The 23,033-nt window shown below is 48.6% G+C and overlaps 2 protein-coding genes across 2 annotated transcripts in view; one reads left to right on the forward strand and one right to left on the reverse strand.

Annotated features, from left to right (window-relative positions):
• Positions 1-155: 155 nt before the first annotated feature.
• Mpo (myeloperoxidase) lies at positions 156-11,320 on the forward strand. Its single transcript, XM_031351630.1, has 14 exons — positions 156-645; positions 1,083-1,160; positions 1,313-1,406; positions 1,722-1,897; positions 2,390-2,513; positions 2,610-2,739; positions 2,819-3,025; positions 3,924-4,242; positions 6,331-6,491; positions 7,434-7,689; positions 8,370-8,540; positions 9,309-9,546; positions 10,207-10,418; positions 11,233-11,320. Exons 2-13 carry the CDS (start codon positions 1,085-1,087, stop codon positions 10,409-10,411), a joined length of 2,157 nt encoding a protein of 718 aa, XP_031207490.1. The 5' UTR covers positions 156-645; positions 1,083-1,084; the 3' UTR covers positions 10,412-10,418; positions 11,233-11,320.
• Positions 11,321-13,164: 1,844 nt separating this feature from the next.
• Positions 13,165-23,033, reverse strand: part of Lpo (lactoperoxidase) — a 15,453-nt gene continuing 5,584 nt past the window's right edge. The window contains exons 8-13 of the mRNA XM_031352014.1: positions 21,973-22,297; positions 21,356-21,516; positions 17,027-17,279; positions 16,031-16,204; positions 13,961-14,198; positions 13,165-13,792 (exon numbers count right to left, since the gene is read on the reverse strand). Of these exons, the coding sequence (XP_031207874.1) occupies positions 13,585-13,792; positions 13,961-14,198; positions 16,031-16,204; positions 17,027-17,279; positions 21,356-21,516; positions 21,973-22,297 (1,359 nt within the window). The 3' untranslated portion in view covers positions 13,165-13,584. The remainder of the gene's footprint in view (positions 13,793-13,960; positions 14,199-16,030; positions 16,205-17,026; positions 17,280-21,355; positions 21,517-21,972; positions 22,298-23,033) is intronic.

A 23,033-nucleotide genomic window follows, 5' to 3' on the forward strand; every position in this document is an offset into this window, starting at 1 on the left:
TGAACCTTCCTAACTGACTGGTCTTGCTCAGACAGGCTCTGGGCGGCTTCACCAACTGACCATTAACCACAACCAGCTCTGGCAGCTCTGGGACCTCTCCTGCTTGAGGTTCAGAGGAAGGGGCTGTGGAGAGAGAGGAAGTTGCCTTTGTGCTGAGCCTGTAGCCCCCAGGGTCCTCCTTCCTGAGAAGCCTAACTGTCTCCAGCCAGATTTCCTGTCTCCCCAGCCCCTCTGAGAACTGGGGGCTCCTCACCAGAGTTGGAATGGGGGTAACTCTGAGGCCCTCAGGGGATCAAGCATTGCTCCATCTTCCCTGTGGACCTCCCTTCTCTCTATGAGGCTACACTACTTCCCATAACTTCTTAGCCTTAGCTCCCTGAATTTTGGTTCTTTCAAAGGGATTGGGACACTCAGTTTCACCAACATTTTGAGGGACTGGCTGTTTGTGCTCTCTGGGAGTAGCTCTGGTCCATTCTCTTGTCCATGCCCCCACTTCATGGGCCCCCCTCTCTCTCTGTGCACCCCTAACCCCAGTGGGGGAGGAGAGTCTAGTCTTGGGATAGGTCCATTTCTTTTTAGGTCAGCCCGCCCCCAGCTTAGGAGGCATAAAAGCCCATTGTCAGTGAGAGGTGTTGATAGTGTCAGGTAAGTGGTGGAGTTGAGCTCTTGGGGACTGGAGACTGTAGCTGGAGGGGCCCTTGGGTTGTTCATCTCTTTCTCACAGAGGCCTTCCTCATAGACCAGGCCCACTGGGGTAGGGTTGTGTATGAAGGGGAGAGGAGGGGGTTTGGGAGGAAAAGAATCATAAAATCTCTCTTTCTCTCCTGAGCTGAGGTTTTCGGTTTTGGGTTTTTTTTATTTTTTTGTTTTTTTTTGGTGGGGGGATGTTGTTTTTTCAAGACAGGGTTTCTCTGTGTAGCTCTGGTTATCCTGGAACTCACTCCGTAGACCAGGCTGGCCTCGAACTCAGAAATCCGCCTGCCTCTGCCTCCCAAGTGTTGGGATTAAAGGCGTGTGTCACCACCGCCCAGCCAAGGTTTTTGTTTTTTGTTTGTTTTATTTTGTTTTGTTTTGTCTTGCAGAGATGAAGCTATTCTTGGCCTTGGCAGGCCTCCTGGCCCCTCTGGCCATACTTCATACCTCCAATGGTGCCACTCCAGGTAATAGTGCCCCAAAGGAGGGTGGACTGAGGGGTCGGGGTGGAGATTCTCAGCCCAGCATCTCCCCTTTCCCTGGACAGGCCTCCTTTGCTTTGGGGCCTGATGTAGGGGCTTGGGGCCATCCCTGACCTTGTGATTTATGCTCTGGGCAGCTCTTCTGGGGGAAGTGGAGAATTCAGTGGTGCTGAGCTGTATGGAAGAGGCCAAGCAGCTAGTAGACAGAGCCTACAAGGAGCGGAGAGAAAGGTGCGAGTGCCAGGCACTGCCAGCCCTGGGCAAAGCTGCTTCATTCAAGTCTTCTGGAGAAAGAACATGCAGTGGGGGTTTGTAGAAAGGATGAGGGCCTGCCGGTGAACCCAACCTGGTCTGTCAGAGCATCTTTAAAGCCACTCCTTCAATGGCCTTGCTTTCTATCTGGACATCCAGGTCCATATCCTTTTGACAAAAAGAAATGCACTTCTCCTCTATGGTTCTCTCCATAGTTCTTTCTGCCTGCTCACCACAGGCTGGCCCCTGATGAGTGTCTTTGTACCCCTTCTCGGCCCTCCCTTGTCTAAGCAGCATCAAGCAGAGCCTCCGAAGTGGTTCTGCCAGCCCCATGGAACTCCTCTCGTACTTCAAGCAGCCAGTGGCAGGCACCAGAACAGCTGTGAGGGCCGCTGACTACCTGCACGTGGCCCTAGACCTGCTGAAGAGGAAGCTGCAGCCCTTGTGGCCACGGCCTTTCAATGTCACAGGTACTCTAACTCCTTCCTTTTTTGTTACTTCTTCCTCCTCCTCTTCCTTCTCCTCCTCCTCCTCCTCCTCCTCCTCCTCCTCCTCCTCATCCTCATCCTCCAGTGATTTCTGCCACAAGCCTCCCTCTAAGGCAGTGGTTCTAAACCTATGGGTCGAGACCCCTCAGATAAGCTGAACGACCCTCTCACATGGGTCACCTAAGACCATTGGAAAACACAGGTCTTTACATTATGATTCATAACAGTAGCAAAATTACAGTTATGAAGTAGCAACTAAAATAATTTTATAGTTGCGTTGACCCCATGAGAAACTGGCTTAAGGGGTCTCAGCATTAGCAAACTTGAGAACCACTGGTCTAAGGAGTCTCTGGGGCCTCTGAGCTGGCCCGCCCACTCCTCACCCTCACTGGACTACTCAGCCCCAGGTTGCCTAGTGTAGAAAATAAGGTGTGGGGGAAGGGTCAGATCTGAGATCATGGCTCACTCTCACAGATGTGTTGACACCTGCTCAGCTGAATCTGTTGTCCGTGTCAAGTGGCTGTGCCTATCAGGACGTGAGGGTGACATGCCCACCGAATGACAAGTATCGCACCATCACTGGACACTGCAACAACAGGTGCGGGCCCAGGGCAGTTCCGGGATGTGTGGTGTAAGAGATCTAGGTCCTGCCTGTGGCGACCTATTGGGCCAGAGTTCTGTGCTTCCCTCTTAGACGCAGCCCCACTCTGGGAGCCTCCAACCGTGCTTTTGCGCGCTGGCTGCCCGCAGAGTATGAAGATGGCATTTCCATACCCTTCGGCTGGACGCCAGGGGTCAATCGCTGTGGTTTCAAGGTGCCTCTGGTGAGTGTCCAGTAAAGGGAGGTGAGCCCAGCCCTATGTGCAGGACCTAAGCATCCAATGACTTCTGTTGTTGCTGCAGGCCCGCCAGGTCTCCAATGCCATCGTGCGCTTCCCCAACGATCAGCTGACCAGGGACCAGGAACGCGCGCTCATATTCATGCAGTGGGGTCAGTTTCTGGACCATGACGTCACCTTGACTCCAGAGCCAGCTACCCGGTTCTCCTTCTTCACTGGCCTCAATTGTGAGACCAGCTGCCTGCAGCAGCCACCTTGCTTCCCCCTCAAGGTACTGCCCCCTTCCATCCACCGTGGTCTGTTCCCGGACAGAGGGAAGATGGCTTACATTAGTGACTGTGCCCCATAGGTGTCCTTGCCGTCCTTGCTCTAGGTGCAGCCCCTGAGCAAGGCTGGTCCTCACTCCTGGGTCCAGAGTAAATATTTGTCTCCCTCAGCAAAGCCAGCTGTCAACTCAAGGAGCCTAATATGCACTCTAAACCTAGCATTGCCCTGTGTGGTGGGATGACTGGCATTTTGTGAGGCTGGGAGAATTCTGGGATGAGGACCTAACCTGTCTTCTTCACACTTCCGGTGTAGGAGCACTGGCTTGTTCTCTTTCTCTCTCCTATGGGTGTTTCCCTAACCCTGCTTCACATTGTGTGTGTGTGTGTGTGTGTGTGTGTGTGTATGTTTGGGTTGCTCCATAGTCAGGGTTAGGGTTGAGGCACCTTTTGTGTAGAGTAGAAAGTGTGGAGAAGGGCTGGAGAGACGGCTCAGCCGCTAAAGGCTAGGCTCACAACCAAAAATATAAGAAAGTGTGGAGAAAAAAAAAAGGCAGAAATTGAAGAGATAAAGGGCCAGGGGTCTGACAGGGCTAGGCTGACAGACACAACAGAGAGGAAAAGGCAGATACAGGCAAGAAGAGGATTAAGAGGCATAGTGAAGAGGGGGTCTGAGGACTGGTCTTGCCCAATCCCAGAAGGCTCTCTCCATTCCAGTTCAGTGAATTCTTTGTCTCCTCTAAACCTCAGTCTCTTTGCTGACTGAGCCCCAGTAATTCTATGGAACCTTGTGAGCTTCCCTGCAGCTCGAGGGGGCCAGAGTTCTCTTCTGCAGGGTGTAAGATACAAATAAATGCCCACTGTTCCGACCCACAAAAGCCAACCTGGCTTCTCTCTGTGCTGTAGATCCCACCCAATGACCCTCGAATCAAGAACCAAAAGGACTGCATCCCTTTCTTCCGCTCCTGCCCAGCATGCACCGGGAGCAACATCACCATTCGCAACCAGATCAACGCGCTCACTTCCTTCGTGGATGCCAGTGCGGTGTATGGCAGCGAGGAACCCCTGGCCAGGAAGCTGCGTAACCTCACTAACCAGCTGGGGCTACTGGATGTCAATACCCGTTTCCAAGACAATGGCAGGGCCCTGATGCCCTTTGACAGCCTACACGACGATCCTTGCCTCCTCACCAACCGCTCTGCTCGCATTCCTTGTTTTCTGGCAGGTCAGTACGGGGACTGGACTAGATTGGCATAGAGCTGTTTCCAGCTTGTGGGAGCACAGCCTGTATGTGAGCAGCATGCGGGTTTGTGATAAGAGACCCTGGTCTCAACAACTTATTAGTCTAGTTGCCTTGGTAACAAGTTGGATAGAGACAGAAAGGAAAATAACAACAGCAAAATCAAACCACATAGGCATACAAAAAAAAAATCCTCCACCTATCAATCGAAGATGAAGACACAGGGCTGCTAAGGATCCTCTATCATCTACCCAGCTTTTTCTGTCTTTTCCCTCCTGTGGACTGTGGAGAAAGAGAGAGCTGACTCTCTGCTGGCAAGTGACAGAGAATTAAAAGCGACAGAAAGGAATATGGCATCCTCACTCTTTAGAACCATCCTGTCCACTCTGGAGCCAGTAGCCACCTGTGGTTATTTCAATTTAACTTATTTGTAGCAGGGAGTACTGGCTCACCATCTTTAATCCCAGTCTTTGGGAGGCAGAGGCATGAAGATCTTCATGAGAGTTCAAGGCCAGCCTGGTCTACAGAGTGAGTTCTAGGACAGCCGGAGCTATAGAATGATAGTGAGACCCTGTCTTGAAAAAACAGAAGAAAAAAAAGCAATAAATACATAAATAATTTTAAATTAAAGGTTAAGGGCTCAGTAGTCCATGGGCTAGTGGCTTCCCTACTGGGTAGTGGAGAAGTGGTTGTTTTCCTCACCCCAGAAAGTTCTAGTAGTTGTCACAGACTATCACTCCGTGATAGCATTTTGGTTTCTTAAAAAGATAGAAGGTGGGGTTTCAAAAGGAGAGATACTTGACAGTTTGGAGATAGGATTGGGGTAGGGATTGTGGTCACACCCAGAAATTGATGGCTCTCTCCTACACCTTTCTGTGATTTTAGACTGGGTTATATAGCTAGCCTTAGAAGGTCTGGTACTACTTTGAAGCGCAGGCTAGCTTCAAACATTCCTCCCTCTTCCTATCTCAGCCTGCCGAATGTTGGGTGACTCACATGTGCTAGCAAGCCCACACACAGTGGTAGAAGTCTGTCTTCTTGTACCTCTTCTTTCTATGGGTCCTGGTGGTCTCTCCTAGGTCTCCTGGCAGGAGAGTCAAGGTCAATGCGAGGGTGAGTCTCCTGAGGGAGGGCCTGCTCTCTTCTGGCTAGTCTTGACCTCTGGTCACTCATGGGGAGGAGAAGCTGCTCTCGGGAATATCTTTTCCTCTCAGAATTTTCTTTCTAAGTTGACAAGGGATGAGCCCAGTCAGTGTCTTACAGCCAAGGCCCTGGACCTCACCTTCTGGCCTTCCCTACTGAGTTCATGGAGTGCTAGAGGAATCGGGGACTTCATTTCCTTAAATAGTCTTTGGTGTGGATGCACACACCTCCTGTGTCCTCTCCTCACCACAACAGGTTATACAGTTGTCTTATAGTGAGAGCGTTAATGACAACTATCTTCAAATAGTGGAGGGTTTCTGGGGTCCTGTTTTGACAAGGATTCTGAGGTTGCATCCAATTTGAGCAGAAAACATACATACCAAATCAAGACAATAAGATGAGTACTTGTTCTTTGGGAGTGAGTGTTCATGTATTGTGGGGTGTGTGTGTATGTGTGGGTAGTATGTGTGTATGTATGTGTGTGTGTAGTATGTGTGTATGTTTGTGTAGGATGTATGTATGTGTATGTATATGTGTATGTGTAGTATGTGTACGTAGTATGTGAGTGTATATAGTATGAATGTGTGTGCATGTATGTGTGTAGTATATGTATGTGTGTATATGTGTGCATGTATATATAATGTATATGTATGTGTGTGTGTTTAGTATATGTGCATGTGTGTGTGTAGTGTGTGTCTGTAGTAAATGACAAAATACAGAAAGACACAGGCTTGGCCTTGTGCCTAAGGATCTCCTGGTCTGGGCTACAGGAAGTACTGGAGTGTTCTCAAGCTCTTGTGTCAGCCTGTGGCTGACACTTGAGCCTGGTGTGTGGGGGCAGGTGGAGAAAAGACACATGAGAGCCACTGAAGGTCTTTGCTGGACAGGGGATGGAGACCATTAAAATGACAAAGGCTTTGCTTCGCTCAGGGGACATGCGCTCCAGCGAGATGCCAGAGCTCACCTCCATGCACACCCTCTTCGTTCGAGAGCATAACCGACTGGCCACCCAGCTCAAGCGCCTGAATCCTCGATGGAATGGGGAGAGGCTGTACCAGGAGGCCCGGAAGATCGTGGGGGCCATGGTCCAGGTAGGCTGTGCCCTAACACAATCTTGGCCATGTATTCTTGGGCAGGTTTTTTTTTTTTTTTAATCTCTCCTGAACACTGGCTTCTTTTATCCATAATATTGTAAGGCTCAAAAGGAGCTAAATGAAAACGCCTAGCAGATGTGACGTGCTTCACAAGGCACTTCCCTTCCCCCTGACTCCCCAGACCTCTTCCTTCCTGAGGGCCATTGACTCTTTTACCCACTGTCATCTTCTTGAGCATTTTTCCCCCTGGAGCAGTGCTCCTCCATCTGGTTTTTGATGTTTCCACGACCCTACCTATTCTCCCAAGAATATAAACATTGCTATACATCACACACACACACACACACACACACACACACACACACACACACACACACACGAGGCTTTGGTAGACTTTAGGGAAAGAGGCAACGGTTGGTGCTGGGGTTTTGATTTACACGCACACCCACAAGAGGGATTCGCTTTAGTCTCAGAGGCAATTGGATCCAGAGTGGCACTGCCTCACAGCCTCCCTTTCACTGGGGGACATCACACCGGAGCAGACCTCTGCCCTCCATCTGTAAACCTGTACTGAGCCCTACTGTGTGCTAGTCTATTGCTGGGCACTGTGAATAATCTCAATAATTTCAACTTCCCTGGCTCTCAAGGAGAAATGAGACCACCAATACCTTAAAGGCAAGGGAGATTACAATGACTAACAAGACATTTTGTTTAATCCCTTGACAAAGTGATATGTAATTATTCCTTGTTTACATTTGTGGTTCATAGAGTTTAATAAATGACTTGAGGTGAGTTCTATTTATGTCCTTCTGTTAAGTTTAGATCTAAGACTATGGGAGACAAGCTCCTGATCCTAGCCAGGTAGGGGCGATTCCCCCAAGCTGGAGACCACAGGGAGGAATAAATAGACATCTAACACAAAGTGACTTTGTTTTTTAGATCATCACATACCGGGACTACCTGCCCTTGGTGTTGGGGCCAGCAGCCATGAAGAAGTATCTACCCCAGTACCGATCCTACAATGACTCAGTAGACCCTCGCATCGCCAATGTCTTCACCAACGCTTTTCGTTATGGCCACACCCTCATCCAACCCTTCATGTTCCGCCTGGACAATAAGTACCGGCCTACAGGGCCCAACCCCCGAGTCCCACTCAGCAAGGTCTTTTTTGCCAGCTGGAGAGTTGTGCTGGAAGGTGAATAGAACCTGAGAAAAGCCAGCAGCTGGGGATGGGAAGGCATGGGCTGCAGGGACCTAGGCTAGGGAGAGAGAATGGGAAGGCATGGGCTGCAGGGACCTAGGCTAGGGAGAGAGAACTTTTTTCATCTTTGGGAACTTACTTTTTTTTAAATAAAGGTTTATTTATCTGTTTATTTATGTGAGTATACTGTAGCTGTACAGATGGTTGTGAGCCTTCATGTGGTTGTTAGGAATTGAATTTTTAGGACCTCTGCTCTCCAGCCCAAAGATTTATTATTATACATAAGTACACCGTAGCTGACTTCAGACGCACCAGAAGAGGGCGTCAGATCTCATTATGGGTGGCTGTGAGCCACCATGTGGTTGCTGGGATTTGAACTCAGGACCTTCGGAAGAGCAGTCAGTGCTCTTACCCACTCTCACCAGTCCTGGGAATCTAATCTTGCTTCCTAGTTTCGTTGACCCAGAAGGCTAGAGCATCCCAACCTTGTGAACCCTAGGGTCAAAAAGTGCCTGGTGATGACTGGTGTCTGTGGCCGCCTTGGCCGCAGGTGTTGTACGTGCTTACAGCTTCTCTCGGATCCCTATGATTCCACTTGGACCAGCCCTGACTCTCTGTGTGCTCTCGTAGCGAGATAACCAACCTTTCCTTTCACTTTGGTCTCTTGTCCTGAGGTGGCATTGACCCCATTCTCCGAGGCCTCATGGCTACTCCTGCCAAACTGAATCGCCAGAACCAAATTGTGGTGGATGAGATCCGGGAGCGACTGTTTGAGCAAGTCATGAGGATAGGGCTGGATTTGCCTGCTCTTAACATGCAGCGCAGCCGGGATCATGGCCTCCCAGGTGAGAGACCAGCCATAGCCCCATCCCACCTCCCAGGCAGTTCCCCTTCCTTCTCAGGGCCCCCTTTCCAGTTCTCGGGAAGCACCTGGAGCTAGGCCCTGCCTTTTCCAGGCCCCTGTGGCCAAAGTTCAGCCTCTCTTGATTTCTTCACAAGCTGGACTTTTGCAACGTGCGTAGCAGGTGAACTTCATTCCACGATCTGGAAGTCTGTCTCTATCATGAGCTCATTCTGACTCATTCATGAACTCTGGGGTGGGAGAGTACCACTGTTGTTTTTACTGACGAGGAAACTGGGTTTAGAGCAGTTCGGAGCTTGGCTAGGTGCTGTAGCCACCAGTCAGTAAGAGACGTAGAGGTTGGACCCAAGGGAATCAGCGTAACCCAAAAGCCCCTTGCATGTGTTGTGGCGTAGCACAAGTGGCCACATCTCCGGGAAACATTTTCATTCTCTGAGTCAGAGACAGATACATTAGGCTGCTGCTCTAAGGGACAACGTGCAACTTCCATGCCTGAATCTGGCAGGATTTGTGGCAATACAGGGCTTGCCAGAGTAGGAGAGAGAGAGAGGAAAAGAGTAAGAGGTCTGGAGTGGCCAAGCTATCCACTTTGACCTGAGCCAATCCTTTAGGGATCCATCCTGCTTATGGCCTTGTGTAGTGAGATGGGCTTTTGAACATCTGTGTAGCTTTTCCCTGCCCTTCCTAGTACTCTTTCTACCTGGCAGGAGAGGGGTCCATTTACAGCTATCTGTTCTCTGACTCAACGCAGGATACAATGCCTGGAGACGCTTCTGTGGGCTTCCACAGCCCAGCACAGTAGGTGAGCTCGGCACGGTGCTGAAGAACCTGGAGCTGGCACAGAAGCTGATGGCACAGTATGGCACGCCCAACAACATTGACATCTGGATGGGCGGTGTGTCTGAGCCCCTGGAGCCCAATGGCCGCGTAGGCCAGCTCCTTGCCTGCATCATTGGCACTCAGTTTAGGAAGCTACGCGATGGCGATCGGTAAGGAAGCTGTGGGAAGACAGGTGCCACAACTGTGGGGCCGGGAGGGGGCGCATGCGCGCCACAGCAGTCAGGAGGAGATTAGCGGACAATTTACAGGAGTTGGTTCCACGATGTCTGGTCCAGGGATGGTAGTCAAGTTCTCAACCTTGGTAGTACGTGCCTTTGCCCACTGAACCATCTTGCTGGTCCCCAAAACGCCACTCTTAATACGTTCTCTGGGTTTCTCAGTGCTACTGTGGAGGTGTCAGTTACCGTGGAAAAGTTCCAAAAGTCTCCCGCTGACCCTTTCATGTCCTTTCATCATGATCCTGGCATCTCCGTGTCTAGTTCTTACCTAGCTTGCATTACACCTTTGGCAATATTGTAAAAGGGTGTCCCAGTCAAGGAGAGCAAGTCACAAACGCCACCCAGGCTTTCTTTTTCCCTTGTGGGTGCGTGCGTGCGTCGGACTGGGACCCACGCAGCTGCGCTTCAGTCCTCTGGGCCAAGTGGGCACTGCCCACGACCTGAGCTCTCCTGTGGTGTAGATAAGAATCTTCTGAGGCCCTCTCACACCATGGGGGCAGATCAAGACAGGGGATGTCCTGGGTATCCTTAGCCCAGGGTATCCTCACTCGGAACATCCTCAGACATAATATCCATGATGCTCCCGTGCAGGTTTTGGTGGGAGAACCCAGGCGTGTTCAGTAAACAGCAAAGACAGGCCTTGGCCAGCATCTCCTTGCCCCGTATCATCTGTGACAACACTGGCATCACCACCGTGTCCAAGAACAACATTTTCATGTCCAACTCATACCCCCGAGACTTTGTCAGCTGTAACACCCTTCCTAAACTGAACCTGACTTCCTGGAAGGAGGCCTAGAGGCTGGGTAAGGGTATGACACACTGAAGGGTGTACCTGGTTGGCTAGTGGGAATCACAGAGAACTCTTTGTGGATATTGTGGGTACCAGTGGGGGAAAAAATGACTGGACATTCACTTATGAGTGCACAAGTATGCTTGCATGTACACTTGTGCACATCTATAAACACAACATACATAAATTAGTATTTCATGTGTCTATGGTCTGTGAGCATGGGCAATGTTTGATGTGCCTTGTATTCTTGTCAGTCACATGAGTCTGGGCTCACGGCTTACGACAATATTAAGAATGTGGGAAGCCGGGCGGTGGTGGCTCATGCCTTTAATCCCAGCACTTGGGAGGCAGAGGCAGGTGGATTTCTGAGTTCGAGGTCAGCCTGCTCTACAAAGTTGAGTTCCAGGAAAAAAAAAAAAAAGACTGTGGGAGACAGTGAACAGACAGCCTGAGCTCGAGTCATCACTCTGTAGCATAGTACTGTGTGTGACTTTGGCCAAATTGCTCTACGTATAAATTCTCTTCCTTATAAATGAAAGCAGCCATGGTGTGTTAGAGGGCCTATTGCCTCTTCCAGCTGTCTACCCATCGAGCAGCTACCATGTGCCAGGCACTGTGCTAGCCATGGGAAGCAGAAGCAATAAAGATGGATACCAAGGATGAATGCCAAGTCCTCAGTCATGTTGTGGTTGGCAGAAGCAAGGCGGTGGCCTCTGGAGGGGATGCAGTTAGCCATTGGGCTGCGTGGTTGTGGTACAGCCGTAGGCCAGCTCTGCTCAGCCAGCGGCTTCTTCTTCTCCCTTACTCTATTCTCTTGCTATTCACAGGAGTCTGCCTGGAGAGGAACAGAGGCCATTGGCCTCCCTGTGCTATTTGTACCTGAGGTTTACACTAATAAAGCATGGTGGATGGGGATCTTGTTCTGTGTTTGTGAAGGGGCTACACACCTTCAGCGGGAGGTTCCCTCTGGTCTGAGAACTTGAGCCAGTGTGGTCTGTACCTCAGGGTGTTTTCTAGGGTGACGAGTGTGCTGGGGTGCCCTCCTTTGGCTATTCCATATGTGGAAGGCAGCTAGCTCTTAGCAGCCTTGGGGCCAGGCCATGCTAAGTAGACCCTCATCCCTCACAGACCTCCTCTGCCGCTCTGTGGAACAGGAATGTGGCCATCAAGCCCTGGGATTTGCTCACTGTTCTGGCATGTTTGCTGCATGTTCCTTCTGTGTCAGTCTCTGGGAAGGGGAGGCAACAGAATGCTAGCCAGTGAGACGGAAAGCTGAGGTCTGGTGGGAAGGCTTTGCTGAGAGAATAGAGGCCTCTGTGTCTCTGTAGATTAGCACAGTGAATGGCCCAGGGATCCTCAAGGGGGCAGATGCCTCCTTAATTCAGGCTTCCAGTGACCAGACCCCAGGGTCTGGGAAGGGGAAGGGTGTGTCTGGCCAGTGGTCTTGTCAGGAGCTGCTCCATAGTGGATGAACAGACTCTGTCTTCCCCTTTCCTGTCTTCTCACTTATAAGGAGTGGGGAACCCACCTGGGAGCTGAAGGTAAGAGAATGGTGAGGTAAAGGCAGACCTTCACTGTGGTGAGCTGAATGATTGAGGGGGGAGGAAGGGTGTTCACCGAGACTGGTGGGGAGGGTTACAGAACAGAGCTACAAACATGGGCTCCTCTAGGCAATCTCCATAAGATGAGGAAATGATTTCCTGACTGGCCTTTACCTGTAGGGTAATTTTTGCTCCTGTGATGTTGGTATTGAACCTAGAGCCTTGTATATGCTAGATAAACACTCTACCACCGAGCTACATCTCCAACCTTTTTTTTTTCTAAGTTGGCCAGGCTGACCTTGAACTTGCTCTGTAGCACACGGGTCAATCTTGGATTTATGATTCTCCTGTACCATCAGGCCTCGAAAGGGTAGATTTAATTAATCAACTAGTTAACCAACTGATTGTTTCATTAACTAGCTAATGAATTTCTGTGGTGCTAAGATTGAGCTCAGGGTCTTGTACATTGGAGGGCCTCTTCATTTTACTATTTATTTATTTTTAATTTTTGTTTATGTGTATGGATATTTTGGCTGCAGTATCCCTATGTGCCACATGCATGCAGTACTCCCAGAGGCCAGAGGAGGGCATAGGATCCTCTGGGACAGTTGGGAGCAGCCTTGTGGTTGCTGGGAATTGAACCAGGATTCTCTGGAAGAGTAGCCAGTGCTTTTAACCACTGGTCCATCTCTCCAGCCCCTGGAGCATCTTTTTTTTTTTTTTTTTTTTTTTTAAGAGAATATCAACCCAGCCATAGTAGTACAATCCAGCATAAAGGAGGCTAAAGTTACTCTGGGCTACATAACTGTTCAAGGCCCACCTAAAATATAAAATGAGATCCTATGAAACAAATTAAAGAATGTATGAATACACATTGAACCACAGCCCAAGGAATGTTCTGAAACTGCCTCTTCAGAAGCTTGAAGGGTTCCAAGAACTGTTCAGGAAGAAGAGATCAATTTTAGTTCCTAGGAAATCCAGGCTTAGTTACCCATGGTACCCCAGAATAGTGTCACCCCAAGTTCATACTCTCTCTGCTCTGTGGTATTATTCATTCCCTCACTCCCCACCCCCACATACACCAGGAGTCCCTTGCCTCCTCCCTGCTTTGAGAACTCTTGAATCTCCCACTTTTCTCCCTTGTCAGACTGACTGATGCCCAGGACCGCTCAGTGACGAGATGCAGCTGGACTATAAACATCTTATTACTCATATGCAGCCATTTCAAGGCCTGCCCTTAGGAGGGAACAGTTGGATGTTTATTGAGCACTTCGTAGGTTGAATATCATGCTAAGTGCCACAAGCCATACTCACAAGGCAGGCATTAGTCTCTGGCTCAGGATGCTTATGATCTAGTCTGGGAGGATGGGAGGAAACATAAAGGTCAAAGCTCACAGCCTCAGCCAGTGCTTATTTAGGGAGAGGTGATGTTTGACAAGCTGGAAAGACATCTTTAGAAGCCTAAGTTTGGTCAGGCTGAGAGGGTGTCGAGGGTGGTGACAGCTGAGTGGCAGGCTGGGAAGGCTGAGGCAGCCTTTGGCCTTGGTGTTCAACTTGAAAGGAGGTCACTGGAATTGTTTGAAATGGCATCTTGGACCACGGACATGTGCAATGTAGAAAGCTGTGGGCAGCAGGTTCCTACTTCTTCGCTGAGACCCAGGGTGAGAGGTCCAGCTTATCAACTGAGGAGCAGTCCACAAAGCCATCGGGGTAGGTGTTGGCCTGGAACGGGTTCAGCGGGACCTTGTCGATGCCAGTGTTGTCGCAGACAAGGCGGGAAAAGGACATCTTCTGCAGAGACTCCCGTTGCTTCTCTGTGAAGACCCCAGGGTTCTCCCACCAGAACCTACAAGGACACACCAGGGTCATTTCACACAGTCCAGTGGCTAGCTCTTCCCCATACTGCCAGAGGACATCCTTGGGTATGGAGGTATGGAGTCAGACCTCGGGAAGAACTTTGAGGACCCCTACCTAAGGGAAAGGCTCCTTCTGCCCCCACAATTGTTTCACTTGCCTGTCTCCATCTCGGATCCTCTGGAACTGCTGGCCCAAGAGACAAGTCAAGAGATGTCCTACTCGACCTCTTTGGACCAGGGGTTCAGCAACGGCCCCTAGCCAGATATCAATGTTGCTGGGGCTTCCGTAGAGGTCCATCATTTTCTTGGCCAGCACCTCATTTTGCATGACAGCACTCAGCTCCTCTAGTGTCTTTGGCTGGGACAGGCCACAGAAAGCTCTCCAGGAATTGTACCCTAGGGGAGGGAAGATAAGGCTGGCTCATCTCAGGAACCTCTCTCACTTCGGTTTTCCCTTGGGGATAAATGCTACCTTCAGCAGTCGGGAAAGTCTGGGAGTTTTAAGGCAAGGAAAGTATAACTCATTGCCTGCCATCTGTGGCATTTCAGTCTTGGGGGAAGACTTGAGGCTTACTGAAGTGGACACTTCTAGTTATGTCAAATGATGTTTTGCTGGGGCACACAGGCGAAAGGATGTCTTGCTATAGCAAACATGTGAAAGAATGCTTGATGAAAGAGTATAAATATGATCCCCACAGACAGTGGGAGATGAGCATGGAGCCTTGGTTCGGTTTGCTCCACCCCGCTCTTCTTCGCTAAAGACACGCACGTATTATTGGTTCGCCTTACATAGAGTTGTTGAGCTCAACGTGTGATAACTCCGCCATTGAGAGAAACTGCTCTCAAGGTTCCTGCAGCAGCTTTCTACTTCAGTGGCCTCACCCCGGGCCGGTTGACAAGCCTAGCAGTTTCTTCAGGATTGAACTACAGCTGCTGAGTCATGCTTGGTGTCTGCCTGCCTAGAGGACTGGTCTGCAGCTGCTGAGTCATGCTTAGTGTCTGCCTGCCTAGAGGATTGGTCTGCAGCTGCTGAGTCATGCTTGGTGTCTGCCTACCTAGAGGACTGGTCTGCAGCTGCTGAGTCGTATTTGGTGTTTGCTACAGGACCGAACTGCTGCCCAAGAAGTTCAAACTTGCCCCCCAAAGAACTATTGCTGAACAGGTCCACTTCCCTACATCCTAATAATTTTTCTCTTCTACTACCTCTGCTGGGTGGTGGACTAGAGGAAACATTGAACCCTTATTAAAAGTAGGTTGCAAAAAAATTTATGCCTACAGCTTGCTATGTGTGGGTCCAGCCACTATTCCAAGAACCAAACACCATACAAATAAGAGCAAAGCTTTTGAAGCTTGCCCCCAGTCCTATAACTAGTGTGATTGTTAATACTGATTGTCAATGTGACAAGATCTAGAAAAACCTAGGAGGCAAATCTCTGGGTATGCTCATGAAGGAGTTTCTATATAGGGTTGATTATGGTGGGAAGCCCTGCCCTGAACACCCGTACCAGCCTGTGGTCTGAACACAGACAGGAAGGAAGCTGCAACATCATCCATCAATCTCTGCTTCCTGACTCTGCTGCCTCATGCTCTTGACACCATCCTTTTCTGAACGATGGGCTGTGTAATCACATCAGATGTGTATTCACAGCCCTGCAGTAGGAAAGTAGAAGATTCCATTTCCTGGACGTCTTATATGGATTTTAAAATGGGCTTGCCTCTAACCTGAGCCCATTAGGGGTCCACAGAGATCGAATTGCCAACCAGGGAGCCCTCCTGAGCTGGACCTAGGTCCTCTACACATATGTTACAGTTGTGTAGCTTGGCCTTCTTGTGGGACTCCTAACAGTGGGAGCGGGGGCAGTCTCTGACTCTGATGCCTGTCTTTGGGACACTTTCCACCTACTGGGCTGCCTTGCCTAGCCTTGCTAGAAAAGGAGGTGCCTAGTTTCACGGTAACTTGCTATGCCATGGCTGGTTGATATCCCTTCAGAAAAGGGAGGTCAGCCCTTTTCTGAAGAGAAATGGAGGAGGGGTGGAATTGGGCAGGTAATAGGAGGGAAAGGAAACTGTGGTCAGAGTGTAAAATAAATAAAATAAAAATTAAAAGCATTAAAAAGCCTCTAGCTTCAGGATTGATTGGCCCTTGGGTTCAAGAAGAGAGTGTCCAGGAGCCCCCAGAAGGTAGCTGAAAAGCTCTCCAGACCAGGTGAGACCTCAGACCCACTCACCAGGCTGTCCGTGGTCTCTGCTCCGCTGTATGTTGATGGAAGCCAGGTCGAAGCCATGGATGACATGAGTTGGTTGAAACAACTTGTTTCGAAGCTCGCCTGTCATCATTTTGTTCTGTCGCATCAACTTGGCGTTCTTGGCCAATAGGCCTCGAACCAGAGGATCAATTCCACCTGCCGAGGGACACCAAGAGGGCATCCTTAGGATAGGAATAGGGTGAGGGAATCCTCCAAGCTGGGCCCTCTCTGCCCCAGACACCTTCTCTCAATAGAAAATCGGAAAGACTAGGAAATGTCTCTGACTGGAGACAGGGAGAGAAGAGGAGAACACAATGCTGCCTGCCCTATGTGCCAGGGTAAGAGGAAGCCAGGCCACCCTTTCTGAGGTGACAGAAAAAGGCACTCAGAAGCTGGTGTATGAATGAATACCAAGAGGTTTTACATGTTTGAGTTCACAGAGTCAGCGCCTTTGTCTCCCACAGATTCCCCGGAGGAAGAGAGACCATACATCTTGAAGAAATAGCCCTGACTGGTTAAACTTGAAGGAAAGTCAAATTCAACTGATGAATAAGGGACTGCATTCAATTTATGATACCTCACGGAGGTAGGAGGTTCTAGAACAGAACAATTTACCCACCCCACGAATTCTCTTTTCAGGGTTCAGAGAAGCCTAGGATAGGAAATGGCAGAAGAATGTCAGCTCTGGGAAGCTGGAAGGCCAAAGTAACTTCTATTCACTGGTCACGCCTTGGGTCTTAGGAACCACAATAGGGTGCCCTACACATCAATCTCATTTCACTTGATATCCTGGTGAGGTGGGCACTATTATTGCCCTTATTTTACAAATAAGGAGATGAAGACTCAGTAAGAGGAATTCCCTTTTCCAGGGCCACACAGGAAGTGTATGGAGGGTGATTCCCAGACCAGGAGTCCCTACAAGCTGCTTGAAGAAATGAGAGGGTTCAGGCTAGAACGTTTCCCTAAAAAAAGACTCACCATCTTTGACCAGCCTCCAGGTATTGAAGAAGACGGTGTGCAGGGGGAGCTCAGGTTCTGAACCCCACGGCTGATAATTCTCATCGAGGCGGTGAACAGTAGAGGGGATCTCCAAGTGGCCGAAGCGTAAAGCAAAGGTGAAGACATTGGAAATTCGGGGGTCTACAGACTCATTGTAGCCTTGGTATGGGGGAATCCACTTCTGTATCTCATCACCCAGTAGGATAGGTAGATAGTCCCTAAAGGTGATAATCTGGAGGGAGAAAGGAATTGTGAGGAAAGGATGTGACAAGGTATGAGCCTCTGCAATGGGAGGCTGGAGAGGAATTGCTGCCCAAGAGCATACCAAGTGAATAGCATCTGTACCCAGTTTCCATTCCTATGACCATAGCAGACATTACTAATCAATCATGGCATTCTTTCAGCTATTTCTCATTTTATCATTGGTTGTACTAATTAATCATTTCAAGTTGATGCTAAAGTAAGATTTCTGGCTCTAATATTTTATATGGCAATAGGTCATCTTAATAATTAAAAACAGTCATGTATGTGTGTATGTGTGTTTTTTCTGGTTTTAGAACAAGGTGGTGTAGCCTTATTTTTCTTTTTCCTCTCTAGTCACTGTAACCAAACAACCTGGAAACTATTCAACAGGAAATACTAAAAGGACTTCAAGCTTGTGTGATGATACATGTCTATAATCCTAGCATTCCAAAGACAGGAGGTTTGCAAATTTGAGGCCAGCCTGGACTGCATTTCCAACTCAAACAACCCTAAAACAACAACAGCAATAACAGATGGCTGTGGTGATACACATCTGTAATCCCAGTCCTAGCGAGGTGAAGGCATGAGGTCAGGAGGGCAAGGTCAGCTTTGTGAGTTTAAGGTCAGCCGGAGCAACATAAGACCTAATCAAAAACAAAAACAGAGAGAGAGAGAGAGACAGAGACAGAGACAGAGAGACAGAGACAGAGACAGAGACAGAGAAAGAGCGAGCTTCTTAGCGGTTATAAGAGCACTTGTTGCTCTCCTGGAGGACTTGAGTTCAGTTGCCAACCCAGCACCCATGGGTCCTAGGTATCTGTAACCCCACACCAGGACATCTGACATTTGCTTTGATCTACACACACAGACACATAGGTTAAAATTTTTTTGTTTTTTGTTTTTTGTTTTTTTTGAGACAGGGTTTCTTTGTATAGCCTTGGCTGTCCTGGAACTCACTCTGTAGACCAGGCTGCCCTCGAATTCAGAAATCCGCCTGCCTCTGCCTCCCAAGTGCTGGGATTAAAGGCGCGCCACCACCGCCTGGCAAGTTAAAATTTCAAAATGACTCTGAAAGCTAGAAAAAGAATATGAATTGTCTGGGGACCCCAGAACTTGGAGAATTGACAGTGCAGTGAGTTCTACGTACCCCCAAATTAAACTGGGTGCAGAAAGAAGAGCTTGGCAGCCTGAAACTTAAAAAAAAAAAAAAAAATTGCCTGCTTTTTCTTTCCAGAGACAATGGGACAGGGATTAGCAGACTAGCAGAGAGCCCCAATCCCTGTCTTGCTCCCCAAGTCCTCAGCCCTGGCCAGCCCTGCCCTACTCCTCAGTCCAGGCTGTGGACAGTCTCAGCCTTCTGTGGGGAGTGGAGCACTGTGTCTGTCTCTTCTCACGCTTGGTTCTTCACCAAGGAGACCCAGGCGCCCTAGGAGGTTGCTTAGCTAGGAGGTTGCTTAGCAACAACAGGCAGCCAGGAAAACAAAACAAAACAAAACAAAACAAAACAAAACAAAACAAAACAAAACAAAAACCAGAACACCTTGGTGCCCTGAAGACAGACCTAGCAGGAGCGGAGTGGGAAGCTCAGATGCTCTGGAGGAGCAAACACGGGAAGGATTCAGAACCAAGCTTGTTACTGGATGGGAAACAATGGCAGACCAGAACCTAAGCAGGGAACCACACGCTAGGATAAAGATTCAGATAGGACTAAAATCGCTAAAGTGTTCAGTACTGCCAAGCCACATTTTGAGTGAGAAAAGGCAACCAACGGAGGGCAACAGCAACATGGATCTGGTGGAATTAAGTCACCCGTCTGGCATATCCAAAACCGCTAAAAAAGCTGGCATGGTGGCATAGGCTTGCAATCGCAGAGCAGGGTAGGCAGAAGCATGTTCATTCCTGGAGCCTGTTGGCCAGCCAGCGTAGCCTACTTTATAAGTTCAAAAGTAAAGTACATGTTTGGCCTTCTGGAGAAATGAAACAGGAGGGCGCTGTCCTCTGGCCTCCACACACACAGCTGTACATGCATAGCCAAAGACCCATGTGCACACCCCCATGCACCCAGACAGACACATAGACATTTTACTTATTTGCTGCCATGTTTCAAATTGAACCCAGAGTCTCAACCGAGCTAGGCTAAGCACCCCACCACTGAACTGTACCCCAGCCTACAGTCAATAAAGATTTTAAATTCCTCAATCAATTACATAATTTTCTGAAACAAGTGTTGGGACATAGGAAACATCTCAGCAAAGAAGTAGAAATTTTTTTTAAAAAAGAAAGAAAACTATGATATTGAAAGCACACTACTTTAAATAACAGAAATGATAACAGCAATACGATCGAATCCGTTCAGCTAGGCAGTGGTGGCGCACGCCTTTAATCCCAGCACTTGGGAGCAGAGGCAGGCAGATTTCTGAGTTCAAGGCCAGCCTAGTCTACAGAGTGAGTTCCAGGACAGCCAGGGCTACACAGAGAAACCCTGTCTTGAAAAACAAAAAACAAAAACAAAAAAAACAAAAAAACAAAAAAACACCCCAAAAAACAAAAACAAAACAAAAAACAAAACAAAACAAAAGGTTGAATCCGTTCAATAGTAGAGTGGAAATGACTCAGGCTAGAAGTGGAAAAGATCAGTAGACTTCACTAATCTGTACAAAAGAGAGAAAGTAGGCTAATGAAGAACTTCCAGGAGGTGGTGCACAACTTTGATCCCAGCACTTGGGAGGCAGAGGCAGGCAGATCTATGAGTTCAAGGCCATTGTGCTCTACAGAGTGAGTTCCAGAACAGCCAAGGCTACACAGAGAAACCTTGTCTTGAAAAACCAAATAAGAGGAGGAGAAGGAAGAAAAGGAAAAGGAGAAGGAAGAAAAGAAAGAAAAAAATAAATAAATAAGAAAGAAAGAAAGAAAGAAAGAAAGAAAGAAAGAAAGAAAGAAAGAGAGAGAGCCGGGCAGTGGTGGCACACGCCTTTAATCCCAGTGCTTGGGAGGCAGAGGCAGGTGGATTTCTGAGTTTGAGGCCAGCCTGGTCTACAGAGTACGTTCCAGGACAGCCAGGGCTACACAGAGAAACCCTGTCTCAAAAATACAAAAAAAGAAAGAAAGAAAGGAAGAAAGAAAGAAAGAAAGAAAGAAAGAAAGAAAGAAAGAGAGAGAGAGAGAGAGAGAGAAAGAAAAGAACCTCCAGTAAACTAGACTCCGGATTCTACAGGACAATAATAGAAGATCTAACTTCTAAGAAGTCAGATATAGTGTTGGATGCCCATGATCTCAGAACTTGGAAGGTAGAGGCTGGAGGATCAGCAGGTCAAAGCCAGTCTAAGCTAAACGAGACCCTGTCTTAAAATCAAGCCACAACACATGCACACATTCTCTCTCACACACACACACACTCACACTCATACACACTCACACACATTTACACATACTTATATAACACACACACTCTCACACACACTCATATACTTACACAATACACACTTACACATAGACATTCACACACACACTCACAATAGACTCTCTCATACACTCACTCACACACTCACACACTCTCTCATACAACACACACATATAGACATACACACAGGCACTCGCACACACAATACACTCTGCTATAATTCACACTCACACACTCTCTCACATAATACACACTCACTCATAGACATTCACACAAACACACACACATACACTCAACCCTTCTAACTTAGTTAACTGATAAAGCAATCCAAAATCAAGTATGTCTATGGGATGTCACTTGTATAGAGAATTCCAAAGGAAGAGAAATCAGAAAAGCTCTAGTCATTGCAAGGGAGCAGGAATGAGAGAACCTGCAGCCTCAGTGATGGGGACAGGGCAGGTAAGGCTCAGGGAGGGAGCACACATGGACGACTCACCAACGACTCCCCACATTCAGAACGTGGGGATACATTTAAAAATCAAGCCTATCAGACACTTGGAGAGAAGTACAAGAGAAGACAGAGCAAGGAAGAATGTGGAAAGAGGGTGTGTGGGGAAGTAACTGAACAGGGCTGAGGGGGCCAGCGGTGGTTCCTGCCTCCATACCTGTATGAAGGCTCCCATGATTTTCCTTGCTTCCTGATAGAGCGTCTCTCCATCCCAGTGCGGGTTGAGTTCACTTAGTTCTCTGGCCAACCGGTTGTGCTCCCGGATAAAGAGTGTGTGCATTGTGGCCAGCAAGATATGCTCCGAGGCTCGGGAGTCTCCTAAAAGCCCGAAAGACAGGGAGATGCGTTCTCTCTGAGCAGAGCAGGGGACCTGCACAGAGAAAGATGGTACCCACCCCAACTCTCTCCCAAGCCCCTCCTTCAAGGTAGACTAAGGAAAGTCAGGTAGAGAGGGTCAGATGGGCAGTGAAGAATGGTGTGCAATTATAGATTGTGCCACCAAGCTTGGCTAGAACCATGCCTGTGACAGAGTATTAACCAATCCTGGTGGATGATTGGGATCATGGGGATTTTCTTCATATTCTTTTTCTGGACTTCCTTCTTTTCTTCTATAGTGAACATTTGTTCTTTGATTGGCCCTTACTCCTCCTAGCTTAGTGCTATAGACAGAGGTGGCTTGGGGCATTTTCCTGGTCAAAGGCTGAGATGGAGCAGCCTCCTTTGATAATCCCCTTGTCCCTTAGATTTTCTTTTTTCCTCTCAGTCTAGACTCACCTGCCAAGAAGCAGGGCACACCAGCTGTGGCATTGATGACCTCGCAGGGGCTGGGTTTCACTTTGACGAAAGGCGGGAAGGGTCGCCCATTGTCTGAGGCTTCTTCATTGACAGCCATGAGGCCCAAGGGGCTGCTGAGGTTTCGAAGTCGATTTGCCAGGCTTGGCTCAGAGCTATATATTAGGCTAGCATCCAGGAAAGAGGTTAGAGCATTGATCTGCTCTCGGGACAGGGATTTGTAGGGTGGTGTGGGGCAGACAAATCCAGCTCTGAAGAAAGGCATGCATTTTCCCTGAGTTTTCAATTTAGGGTCACCAGTTGGAAACTGTAGAGAGATGGGTTGGGGATGATTACACAAAATATCTATGCCCGGGCAATATTTCCCAGGGTCAGTCTGGAGGAAAAGATGATCATGGTGACCTCCTGGCCTGACACTGGCCCCTAGATGCCTCCCGCTGACAATCACTTTCCTGGTCTATGACACTCCAAAGTTCACTGTATCCTGATGCGCAAGAGCTGAAAGCTATAATTCAGTAAGCACTCAGAGATGGCAGAGAAGATTTCTCGAGAGCCCTAGATGGGCAAGCAGCATACGACATGAGATTTAGTAACTACTACCGAAATATGAACCCTGGAACTGCCTCGTGCCAGCCGCTTGCTATGCATACTTCATCTCACTCTGGACCTCAGAGAGCCTGTGAGTCAGACCTCCAAGTCCTTTACACATTAGAGAACGGTCTCAATTGGTCAATAGGTTAACTTGTCTCAGCGACCACAAACTAGGAGGAAAAGATACGAGACTCAGCCCATGGCTCAGGTTTTTTCTTTTCTTTTTTAATTTATACCACAGCACAGACTCTCGATTTGTCGTTTGAGTGAGTAAATGACAAAGTATAAAATCTATGCTTAAGAAGAGACCACTGGAAGCCGCTCTCCCCTCCTCTGCTGCCAGAGGACACTCCTCGTCCTGGCTGCTCACTGAGTCACTGCTTTTAGCTCCCTCTGGGAACAGAAGTCATCCTCTTGGGAACTTTACTTAGTTCTAACAAACTAAGTATAGG

The sequence above is a fragment of the Mastomys coucha genome, unplaced genomic scaffold (assembly GCF_008632895.1).
Source record: "Mastomys coucha isolate ucsf_1 unplaced genomic scaffold, UCSF_Mcou_1 pScaffold5, whole genome shotgun sequence".
In the NCBI taxonomy this organism is placed as follows: Eukaryota; Metazoa; Chordata; class Mammalia; order Rodentia; family Muridae; genus Mastomys; species Mastomys coucha.